The following is a 12,492-nucleotide window of genomic DNA, read 5'->3' on the forward strand; positions in this document are numbered from 1 at the left end:
GAAATATTCATCCTGCCACCTTTGGGAATAACCAAAATGTTCATTCATAGAAATTTGTACATTGAAATAGCAAACATCAAATTGGCAGGACCAAAAACAGGACATTCACATTCAACGTTACCGCTTGGGTCGCTTTTCCCCCATTTTCACGCCCCCGCACCCCTCTTCGGCGTCCCCGCCTTTTTAAAAATCCGAAAACGTAAAGTCACCAAGGTTACGTTTATATGTACGCTTAGCACTGTGGGATAGATTCAAGATGGCGGCAGATTTGAGTTGCTCTGGGAAAGAGACGCTATCAAATATACTTCAGGTAGTTTGTGATAAATATGTTGTGTTTTACGATTATGCGTCAGCTTAATCGTATTTGTGTCTAAAATGTTGTTTTTATTTAATTGTTTGATATTTCTATTTTCGAATTTTTGCATTCAAAGTTTGATAAATACATAATACATTCCAATATTATATTTTTTTAGATTACTATTTCGGTTGTTTGGATATTATGCATAAATATAATGTCTGTTTATTTTGTGTCCGTAAAATTTGAAACTGCCAAACATTTAAAATTGTCAACTTATAGTGGGCTTGGTCAGGCAGCCTAGAAAATCTAGGCTACTGGTTCTATATTGGTTGCTTTTAAACATTTCCCTCATTGATTGAAGAACTAGTGGGAAGTCAGGGCCATGCAAACTTAAGATTCAGTGTAAAATACGGCAAATTGTGATTCCAAAAGTTTAAATTTCACTATTCCGCAGCAGATCCATGCCCCCTAAGGCCCTATAATCCCTCTGGCTTAGTTTGTACTTTTGGCAACTCGTACCTATATGCAAATAAACATTTTGGTCAAGTCTGTTTTCACTTTGTATCAAAAGCAAACCAAAACCCAACTTAAACCCAACAAAATAAGTCTTTCATAATTCCAACTCTGTGTTGACTCTTTTCATGCTCAGAGTATCCAAAGGGACATCAATTGCCTTTCTGAAGATAATAAATCTACGCGAAAGAGAGCAATTGAAAAAATAGGGAAGGAACTATTAAAAAAGAAACCACCCTTAGATGCTGAAATATTGGAGGAGTGCCTCGAGTCAATTGCCAAACCTGTTTTAAAAGTGTTCTCAGATCCTTCTGAGAAATGCAGAGAACTGTCAATACAGTTTGTCATTGAGTAAGTCTTGCATTTAACTTGCATTTAGAATTTCACTAAAATGAAAACTTTAACTTTTTCTTATATAATTTTTCATGACTTCAAATATTGTAGAACAATGCCATGTAAAACTTCCCATGCCCTCTAAAACATAGCATTGCCGTAAATCATCTATAGACACAAGGTGCTTGATCCCTTGTGTCTATTCGGCAGACTGTTAAATATATAGACATCTATGAGTAGATTGATAATTTTCTGTGGCGTTTGATCATTATTGGTTCATTGATTAGTCTCAAACACTTCAATAGCACTTGTATGCTGGTTTTCCCCTATGTTAGTGTCTTTACAACCAAGCCTAGCACAGTTCAATATGATATATTGTCCTCACAATAAAATTGTTGGGTTTTTTACTTATAGCCTGTCATCCCGTGTTCAAGATATATCATCATTTCTTCCCTATGTGATACCAACATGTGTCCAGCGCTTGGGTCAACAGGAGATTATTGAGATGTGTGAAGAGTTAAGGCTTTTGTTGATTGAGTTATTGACTACATTGATTCAAGTATCTAAGGAAAAAATAGTGATGTATATTGATGATCTGGTTAAGATTTTGCAGAGAACTATTGCAGATCCATTTCATCATGTTAAAAAGGTATCGCTTGTGGGGAGTTTTATCATTCATTTGAAAACATCTGTCCACCCTGACCATTATAACATTAGTCAGCTAGGTGTAACCAGGGCTGATCCCTAGAGCTAAATTTTTTTGGGGGGGGGGTCTTGCATATTCATAAATTCGTCTTATTGACTGATTTCTTTTAAAAACCACCACTCAGTAACTGAAATTCCATTCCTGACAACAATTTTACCTTTATCACATATCTATGAGACAGAATGTGTGATTTTTTTTTGCCATAGTCTAAAATCGTGCTGCGAAAAGTAAAACTTGTTCACGATCGAACCTTCCTAGTATAGTGACAAAATGTATGGATTATGATTGTCAGGGTTAAAGACTATATGTCAAGCTGAAGTCCGGATTCAGTCTCTACTAAATTCTGTTTCAGGAAAGTTGTAAATGCGCGTGTCTCCTTGCCAAGACAATCCCAGATCAATTTTATTATCAGGCGGAATCGTTGGTAAAGCCGTTGTTATTATCGATCACACATCAGCATTCTAAAGTGAGATTGGCTGTTTTAGAGGTTCGTAAATTATATATTATTCCTTTAGACCTTCGCCCATTATTACGTTTTACAATATCGACTATTAAGACCAGAGTACTCGTAAAAGTTTCGCTCTCGCAATTAGCCAAAATTTTGGCATGGCATCGTGGTTTTTGCAACATATTTAAATCATGCCATGAAACTTCATGATGGGCAATGTCTATAAGTTCGCATTAAACTGAACACTGTAGTTACTAATAGTAATTGTGATTGATGAACTGTTGGCGCACTAAATACTGATCAAGTTTTCTGATACAACCATCCCATCCCCCCCCCCTAAAAATATAATCAAAAGACAAATCCAATCCTTGCTTGAGTTTATGAGTGGTTCTTTTTTCAGACTTTAGGTATTGTAATTCAAGGTGGAGATGGCAAAAATGTAGACAGTGTTTTAGGTCACATCGCTCAGAGAACATTTGATGATAACCCAGCTGTTAGAGCAATGGTGTCCACTGTGGTTGGAGGGTGGTTGCTTCATCTTAGAGATAGGTATATGCTTACTTTGCTGGATTGCAGAAGATCATGGGTGAACGTTAATTTATTTAACAAATTATTTTTCAGATACTCGTTCTTTCATAAGCTGATACCATTGCTGTTGACAGGCCTTTCTGATGAAATCAAAGAGATCCAAAAGAAATCATCTGATTTATTTGACAAGGTAGATCTTTAAGTGCAAGCGAAGTACAGTTTTCATGCATTTAATTTTCATTGTTAAAATTGCCATCCGATGCATGGCCATTCAAATATAGAGCCACGCGATCAGAGAACACAAAGGAATGAGTTAAATTATTATTATTCAGGTTGGTGAACAATATGAACAAGAAAACGAGGCTGATTTCAAAGATAAACAAGACTTTCAAGTTTGGGATAGAAATCCTGTGGTTGAAGGTTGTTAATTATTCTTCAAATGTTAGAATAATATGCATAGTTAGTCACAGCTAATAGACGCAGATAAAGGGAATGCTATGGAGACGAAACAGAAGGGGGGGGGGGCGAGATTTATTATTATTTCAGTGCGTAGCTATTTAGGATAGTACCGGTATGATGCCTGCGAATAGAGGCAGGGGGTGGGTTAAATCAATTTCGATTTTTTAGCAGTTCACTCGATGCAGGATAAGTTTTTAAAAGGTTAAATGCTCTTATAATATGCATGTCTCATTCTAAACAATATCTACAGTAGTTTGAATTTAAATAATTAAAAGATTACTGAAGCTTTGTTGTCTTTCAGGCAGAAGAAGACCATGTTTGGGATGTAGAGCTCTCATTGAACGCAATTTATCGAAAATTTTACCTGCGATCTTGAGAGATATGACTGATTGGACAGCTGGTACTAGAATTAAGGTACAAAAAAATATAGTTTGTCCATGAGACATACATATGTAGAAGACCACTTTAGTAATGATGTGTTGCATTAACCGTGAGAGCCCAGGGCTCTTTGGCGAGACGAAGATATTGACTGACATTGACCGTGTTTCGTTTATCCAGGCTGCCTCGTTGTTGTATCATATGTTGTATTATGCTGAGGACAATGCCACACAACATATTGAAGCTTTATTAGGAGGACTTTATAAAGGATGTCGAGACGAGGAAATTATTGTTGTTAAAGAGGTACAGTAATGGATAGCAACATACACGAAATTCTTTAATGACACACTGCCACACAGAACCCTCACTGAGAGCCTTGTTTTTGGATACTGTACTTCCAAATCATTCTTTTTACAGGATGCGGTACTGTAACTACCACTGATCATCAGGCACGCGACATACCCTGTCAGTGAAATTACTTCTTTTTAAATGGAGATAATTTTGTACAGATTTGTTGAGTTTCAGTCGTTTACTTTTGTCCGTGTCCGAAAATCTACCTGGAAACGGCCGATAACATTTAGGCATTTCGATCACTCACCGGACATGCGTGAAGATAGAGCATCTTCATCACCTGACCAACCGTCCCTGTTCGAAGCATCAAATTTTGTTCAACTTTTGCAGCGATGTATGTAGAAAGCATTTGAGATTTAAGTGATGTTTTTTAATATTTCCAGGTGATAGCGAGTTCGAGATTGATAGGGCAATACGTGGAACCAGAAGTGTACTTGAAACTTTGTCTTCCACATCTGAAATCAGCAAGTACGACCTCGACTCAGCAAACGGCAAGCATTCTCAAAATATTAGCAGCTATGGTGGAAGGAACTCCTGAAGAGAGAATAAAGCCACGTCTGAAGGTAAAGAAACAGCACTCGGAGTCAACGTAACAGCGAAGAGAGGAATAATTTACGTCTGTATGCATCGAAAAGCTCACTCGCACACAAACTCACTGATTCTCACTTGCTCACTCGCACACAAACTCACTCATTGAGATCTCTCAATTCCTCTGCGGTATTTCCACTTGAATTTCTAATGTTTTAACTTGAAACTTTCCACTTATAAGGTCTATTTTATTGATCAGTGATAACACAATCTCTTTGTCACCATCAATGAGTGCATGTGAGTTTTTCAAATGCAGGCGTTAGGTCCTTATTGTTGAGTCTAGCAACAAGTTTCTGTTATCGTATGCACGTTGTCAATAATATATTATAGGCTGGAGTACCATCAACACAATTATTGTCTCTTACTACCATCAATATTTTCGTTTTATAGTCACGTAAGGAATAATTCAAACATACATGACATTTGTTTAATAGGTAATCTGTGAGGCCATAGTCAATCCCGACGTTTGTGATACGGAAAGCGTGGACAACCAGGAACAGTTGTTGTGTTTAGTTAATATAATCACGTCTAAATCTGGCGGCGGCTGTGAGCAATATAGTCTTCAGTTGTTTGTTGTTGTTCTTTACGTTATGTCCCTACAAAGAGAACAGATGTTTCATGAAAGGGTAGGAGTTTACAAACAAGTAGAACCATATGGAGTTGGCGTATTAACTTCGTACATCATTTTGACCCTTTTTTTGTCATATTCTTGGATGCACGTAAACGCAATGCCCCCCTCGCAGCTCTGCAAGTGATTGCGTCCGAAGTTTTAAGAAATAGTTTTTCGTGAAACGTACTCCTAAGTAAAATAAATGATAACTTGGGTCTATAACGCACCAATTAAATTCTTACTCACATGTTTTTTGCTAGGTCGAGAAATGTCTTACCAATATGGCTGTTTCCTTGCATCTTCAAAATTGCGAAGATCTTTATAAACTTCACACGAAGGACGTCATTATAAAACTAAAGGTGTGTTTAGTTTAAAAGTTTGTTTCTAGTTTTACTCTGTTGAACTCTACAGTCCATTCTTTTCTTCAAACACTGTGATTTAAGATCAATCATGCACTGCACCTTTAAGGAATAAACTCGTAAAGCTACATATAATGTTATGATAAAGTTTGTAATGATAACTTGGCTCAATGTCTGCAATTTTGAAAGATTCGTTGCAAAGTGGTTATAAAGGTTGCTAGTGTGCTTAAGGCCATGTTACACGGTGCAATTTTCCCTGCAACTTGCAATGCAATTCTTCTTTTAAGAGATGTAAACTTGGCAACTACCTAACTTTTCCCTTTATTACACTCCATGGCGTTTCTTACACTTATATTTTGAACCCTCTTCACTAATTTACATCTCTTAAAAGTAGAATTGCATTGCAAGTTGCAAGAACAATTGCACCGTGTAACAGCGCCTTTAGTGTCAATCTTTTTTTATACTCAGGAAAGTCATACATCATGGACAAGTCACTCCACATCTAGATTACTATTTAATACACTCCTATTGCATGCTGGTCCAGTGATAGGAACGTTACTTCCATACATCATACCCATGTTTACGGTTTGCCTCAATCCTGATAAAGATCCTGAATTAAGACTAAAGTAAGTAGAAATAATATGTATTGTTATATTGGTTCTGTGTATTTTAAATGTGATTGGTTCATTCGTAGTCACATGACTTTAAATAAATGCAATGTTTCCCGCCAGGGAAACAAGTGAAAAATTGTTGCCCGCTTCTTGTCACAACAAAGTGAAGTGGGTTTCTTTTTTAAATGTTTTTGTTCCTATATAACAAAACACTTAATGTACACTACCTCGGGAAATAGTGAGTTTTGTTTTCCCTCGAGTCTCAATGTTTCCCTCGACTTCGTCTCGGGAAACATTCAGACTCTTGGGAAAACAAAACTCACTATTTCCCTCGGGAGCATACATTAAGTGTATAATGTTTTAGATTTCGTTCCTTAAGTTTTTCTTTATTGATCCCCGTCTCAGGAAATAAATACAGTAAAGTATTTGTTTTATAGGTTTTTCTCATTGCTCTCAAAACTGTCGGTGGATTCTGGCAAAACTATCAACTCTACAGGAGAGTATCCACAACACTCTGGTACAGTTCTTGTCGAATGTATAATTCCTAATCTTATTTGGAGGGCGGGGAGGTAAGTTATTGACATGAATATAGCAATGCATATATAGCATTGATCTATGCTTATCAGGTGAAATAAACTCAGTTGCGTACGGGAGACGATATTCATGTTAACAGACCAGTAGAGACAATGGATTTGAAAAGAAACAACATGAATATATGAATATGTGCCCCCCCCCCCCTATTATCGTCTCTCGTACGTCATTGAATAAACTAAAGGCTTGTTTAGATTTCAATGCGATTTTAAATAATGTGAAAGAGTGAGGGAGTTAGGGATGTTAATATACAGACACGTATACCTTTGAGCATTGATAACTATACCCTCGTTTGCATGTTTCAAAAGACGAAAATCCCACAAGAAATAGCGGAATTTTTATTCTTTGAGACGTCACTAAGCCCCTGTCTACACTTAGACAATCTTTAGCTCAGCTATCCCCCCTGAAAGCTTCAAGATTACAGAAAAACGTTCGGACATTTCTCGAAGTTCGTGTTTTTGTTTTTAGGGTCGCCATAGCCATACGCACAGCTGCAATATCTACTTTATGGGCAACACTTCATGCAGGACTGTTGCCAGTCGAGACTTGTAATAAATCATTGAATGATCTTTTGACACAGGTATAGTTACATATAACTACCCTTCAGACTTCCAGCAACGCCTGGACTATATATACATATATCCATTGTTTCTATACTGTCTATACATTGTTTATATCCATTGTTTATATATGTACTGACACGTGGCTATCTATAATCATGTGATTGAAATCCTTATAGTGCTTTCATAAGCCAAACAAATTTTTTCCTTAAAAAATCCAATTGTTTATCTTTATCTAGATAATCTCGTGCTTAGATGATCACAGCAGCACAACTCGATCAATCACTTGTCAGGTTCTAGAGAAATTATTGACATTGTGTAAGGATAATTTTGACGGTGGGTATTCTTCTTCTATTACACATTCAGGCTCTTCCCCCAGAGGCGGTGAGGGTGGGCGGTACGCCTGCAAATCAGCGGACACTAGTATTCCTCTGACGCGGCAACAAACAAACTTTGATGTTTTTTATTTCAGCTGATTTGTTGCATTCACTGTATCCTGAGCTGCTGAAGAGAATGGATGATAGTTGTGACGATATTCGAGTGTTTGTTACTAAAACATTGTTGGCTTTTTTCAGGTATGTTTTTTTTTGTTAATTTCATCTTTTATACCGTCAATATCGACTTTCCTTGTACTTCTATTTATAGAGCTTTCCCCTCGAACTACGATAAAGATCTATACAAACTTCATCTGGAAGCCATGTTTAAAGGATTGTTGGTACATTTGGATGATTCTTCATCTCATATTCAGGTATACATTTCTATTTTAAAAAATATTTCAATCAAACTATCTTGAGGCTGGGAAGCACTACAGCTTCACCTATCATTGACTGTTGGCGAATTTTCTTCGTTTTTGTACGTGACAGGAAGGTGTTCTGGTGTGTTTAAAAGAAGCAAGTAATATCAATCCTTCAATAATGAAAGATCAAGTTACAATGGTTCAACATAAACATCGAGTTTCAAGGTTTTTATTTCTGTACATCTACCTTCATCGCCTTATAGAGAGACAAGCAAAATTCCGCTCCGCTCCCCTCCCCTCTCTTGTTAACAACTCTGGGTTGAAGCATATACAATTCACAGCCATTATGTTGCAGATATTATGTAGAGATTTTATCACTAACTTTTAATATTATAATTCATTTATGTTATATATAAGTTGCACTGCGGGCCCAAAATGGTAGAGCTGGAATACCCTTGCTTCGCAAACACATTTTGTTTATAAATGTAAGACCTTTAAAAAGTGAGCAACGTGGCAGCGTCTTCAAACAACTAGCATCAAATGTGGTATAAGAACTGCCTGAAATAGACAAAACACTTCTCCTGAGGGCCCTCGTCAGGAGAGTTAGTATCTCTCCTACTGAAGAAGGCCCTTCGCCCCTCAGGTCGAAACGTTGAGAAGTGTTTTATCTATTTTAGGCAGTTGTTATACGACATTTGATGCTAGTTATACATAAGTTGTGTTTATCTGTTTTTTAGATTCTGCGATGAACTGCTGGAACAAATAAATAGCATAAACATGACATGACACGGAATAGCGAGTGTTGCTAATGAGTCTGTTCATCTCGCTTTTATCCTTCGCTGCTTATGAATCCTTGCAACTTGACTGAATCATCTTTTGTCCATGTTAACACGTCTGACTGGCCAGGGCCAAACAGTGTATGCGAAATTCAAGCTACTAATGGAAGAAAATGTAACCTTTCTGTATCCTTTGAGCTGTTCATTGCTTATTCTGACGAAAGCTTTGCATGGAAGGCATAGCTCGTGGACGTCAAATTCCTCGTCAAATGCCGTATTACGAGAAAATCATATACGCTAGATTGAAAGAATGTCCTGCATTGCATCATCAATATTATTCGGCATTGAGCATTGTCATTGACAAAGAGCTGGGAAACAGATTGATATTGAACAACTTGTTGCATTTGGATCGGCTGTCGAACTAGTTCACCATAACGAGGCAGATTCCATATTGTTAATTCGATGATCTTAATGGGGTGAAGTTTCGGACACATTGCTTAACATATGCGCGACGCCAGTCAATGTGGATCCAACAGTGTTTGCCAGATGATACTGAACTGTTACCTCACTCATTCGAATAGGGTGAAATTCAAAGAGTATTTTGAACCAAAACATAAAATATATACCAATAATTAACACAAGCGTATTACATTCACCATGCACTCATTTAGAATTATCTTCACAGACTGTCAAGACATCTGCGCGACGTACTTCTTGTAAGCTTTTAAAAAACATTGACTGCACTTTTACCATTTAATACAAAATTGATTAGTTCCCCGCATCAATTGATGTTTTTATACGGGATGAGGAAAGGGTTCTTCACTACTCTCTTCGCTGGACGAGATCTCTTCTGAGTTATCAACAAAGTCCTTGCTATAATCAACCATCTTCCTGCAGGCTTCGATATCAAGAAGGGCTCGCTTCAGAGCAATAGTGCTTTGGTTATTAAACATCTGTAAATATTGCTGTCTTCGCGATATCTCTTTATGCATGTCCGTAAAATCACCACCCTTGGTCGATTGTTCCCCACTTGTACCTTTTAAACCCCCGCCGCCAAGCAATGAATTACTCTGATCATTCATAGCTAACCCAACATGATGGTGTGATCCAGCGCTGTTATTTGTAGCAACCTCCCGAGCCATGAGTTCCAATTTCTTTTTTTCACCTTCCAGCAAGATGTCCTGCTCGTCGTGAAGGTTCTCTATGGTATCGATAAGTTCATAGGCTTGACTTCGTATATCTTGCGTGTTTAGGTTGCCCTTCAAATGACTCTTCCATTCCAAAACAAGGTTTCTTAGGTCTATTTGGTTGTCTTCTTTCTTACACTGCAGCGATCGAAATGTCTTGATAAACGTTTGAAAATCGGCTGGATCTACGATGATCTAGAAAAGAAATGTATTTACTTTAGGTGACCGGTCTTTTTAACCTCGTTTTTAACCGAAATTGGCAACAAAACTTTCAGTCCAAAACTCATTTTCCGGCCAGGATAATTAATTTAGCTGTGTTCGCAATTTACAACAATAACCCGGCGTTATAATGGAAGCAAGAATGAATAATTGAAATTGGCGGATTGAAGCTTATTGTATTCATAAACATGTACGTACGGACTCGAGTTTACTCGATAGTCATTGACAGGGAACGACATTGACACGTTATTTTTGTATGAATATTTTGAAGTCCTGGCTGCATAATTAATTTCCCTTATTTCAAGCAAATATTTGACTAGCGACGTGGACAAGGGTCAGCTAACCGCGCGTCGTAGATCCTAAACTGACCTCATAGAGAAAGTGGGGCCATAATTTCTAGGGAAAATAGTGCCATTACCACCGTAATGTCTAATGATAGACCCAAAACTAAAAAATATTTCCAAATGCGCAACGACTCTATACACCATTCTCATTTCAACGCAAGTTGAGGTTTTGATCGGATGTTGGCATTTCGAGGGGCCTCAAAGTGTTTGGTTTGTCATTGTAGACAGGGCGTGGCATTTAAAATATTCATTCTTGTGTGCTGGTTCATAAATTTTATTATCTTCCAGCTGTTGCCGTTTGCGTCAGGAAATTTCATCGTCCATATCAAGGAAAGGTGAATCGACGCAAAGCCATCCTTGGATGGTACAGGCTACATCATTTCTTTCACAAATTACTGATTTAGGCCCGTTTCAGACGTCGAACTTTTCATGTGCCGAATCGAATGCAAATGAGCTTAAACAAAGACTTTAGTTCATTAACATTACGTTCGGCACATGAAAAGTTCGACGTCTGAAACAGGCCTTACTGTAGTCTCAATAATTTCGAAAATATACAGTCTGTATTTATGGTTGTAAAACTCGGCGTATTTTAAATTTCCTAAATTATTTCTAAATTGCAAAGGAGAGCATATGCACCCCTTGTTAAAAGATAAACTAATAAATTTCGTATATTGATGATGAGAGGGAAAATTTGTTGCACACTTTCTAATCAATTAACTGGTAAAGAAAATTTGCCGTTATATAATTTATACACACTAGAAATTTTAAAACAATAATTCTTTTATTAAACCTTTAACCTGTAAATATTATAGCATAACCCACTAACTGTAATCGCAGGCCGGGTTTATAAACAAAACGACACCCGTAGCGTAAATATCCCTGTAACGGTAAGTCACCGGTAATCTGAATTAGGATCTTCAAAACCGGATCTTGCGTCTTATGCGTAAACTGTTAAATAAACCGCCACAAAACAGGTGTTCCATTTAATTTATATGCAAATATGACTAAAACATCTTTACACTGAAGTCGTATGTAACTCTAGAGTATATATACGGTGGAAAGAGAGTACTACTTTAATCTATATCATAAGTATATACTGATGATTAAAAATTTCGTGCCCTTAACGCGTTTTGTTTGTTACTAGAGAGAGAGAGAGAGACTTGGAGATGTAAACATAAATCATGTATGCATATCAACGACGTCTCTGCATGTGTTTGCCCTCCAAATTTATATAAGTTTAAACCAACTCAACCTAAAAAAATTATCCTAAACTAGTTTAAATGACGATTTTCCTATTGTACTCATACAGCAGCACGGTATGTCATAGAGATAGACATATATAGTACATGAGACCGTTATACATATAATTATCATTTACTTTTGAGAAGCTGTCTTGTGTCAAAACAAATAAATACATGGATGTTTATAGGGCAAATACTATATAAACGTATATACTTTTTGAATTTTAAATATACAGTCTTTGGATTTGCATGTTTTTTATGAGCCTCGCGATAATACTTGATAATGTCTTTCAAAATGAGTTATAGGCATGCAAATTTGCGACATAGACATTGTCATTGTTCACCTTGAATATTCCATTTTAATTTCAAAACGTTTTAAATCTTTTACTATATAGTTGCATTACCTCGTTGCTTTCAGTAAGACGAAACAACTTTTGCGATCTTGTTAATTCGTTGCTGCTGTTGCTGATAGAGAGAAATACACCCATTTGTCCGTCTGAATGTAACACACGCACAACGTAAGCTCAGCTTATAGACATAACATAACATTTTAAAATTTAAGCTACTTGACCCTGCATAAATTAAAACTAAAGAAGTGCGTGTTATGCTTATTTACGATTTTTAGTTATATATTCGTTGTAGCAAACGGAAGGTTA

At 36.9% G+C, this 12,492-nt stretch overlaps 2 protein-coding genes across 2 annotated transcripts; one reads left to right on the forward strand and one right to left on the reverse strand.

The window, feature by feature from the left end:
- The first annotated feature begins 232 nt into the window (after window positions 1-232).
- Window positions 233-8,894, forward strand: LOC114519067 (dynein assembly factor 5, axonemal-like). The gene is made up of 20 exons (XM_028539123.1): window positions 233-310; window positions 948-1,162; window positions 1,559-1,793; window positions 2,203-2,337; window positions 2,699-2,847; window positions 2,920-3,016; window positions 3,159-3,246; window positions 3,587-3,699; window positions 3,844-3,966; window positions 4,398-4,577; window positions 5,037-5,228; window positions 5,473-5,571; window positions 6,040-6,197; window positions 6,620-6,751; window positions 7,242-7,353; window positions 7,573-7,669; window positions 7,806-7,908; window positions 7,979-8,081; window positions 8,197-8,294; window positions 8,807-8,894. The coding sequence occupies exons 1-20, from the start codon at window positions 257-259 to the stop codon at window positions 8,853-8,855; spliced, it is 2,532 nt and encodes an 843-aa protein (XP_028394924.1). The 5' UTR covers window positions 233-256; the 3' UTR covers window positions 8,856-8,894.
- A 723-nt stretch (window positions 8,895-9,617) lies between these two features.
- LOC114519068 lies at window positions 9,618-12,360 on the reverse strand. The gene is made up of 2 exons (XM_028539124.1): window positions 12,241-12,360; window positions 9,618-10,227 (listed from the first exon to the last, which is right to left on the reverse strand). The coding sequence occupies exons 1-2, from the start codon at window positions 12,322-12,324 to the stop codon at window positions 9,640-9,642; spliced, it is 672 nt and encodes a 223-aa protein (XP_028394925.1). The 5' UTR covers window positions 12,325-12,360; the 3' UTR covers window positions 9,618-9,639.
- Between the last annotated feature and the right edge of the window lie 132 nt (window positions 12,361-12,492).

Source organism: Dendronephthya gigantea, unplaced genomic scaffold, assembly GCF_004324835.1.
Source record: "Dendronephthya gigantea isolate DGI-Jeju-01 unplaced genomic scaffold, DenGig_1.0 000012F, whole genome shotgun sequence".
NCBI classification, from domain to species: Eukaryota; Metazoa; Cnidaria; class Anthozoa; order Malacalcyonacea; family Nephtheidae; genus Dendronephthya; species Dendronephthya gigantea.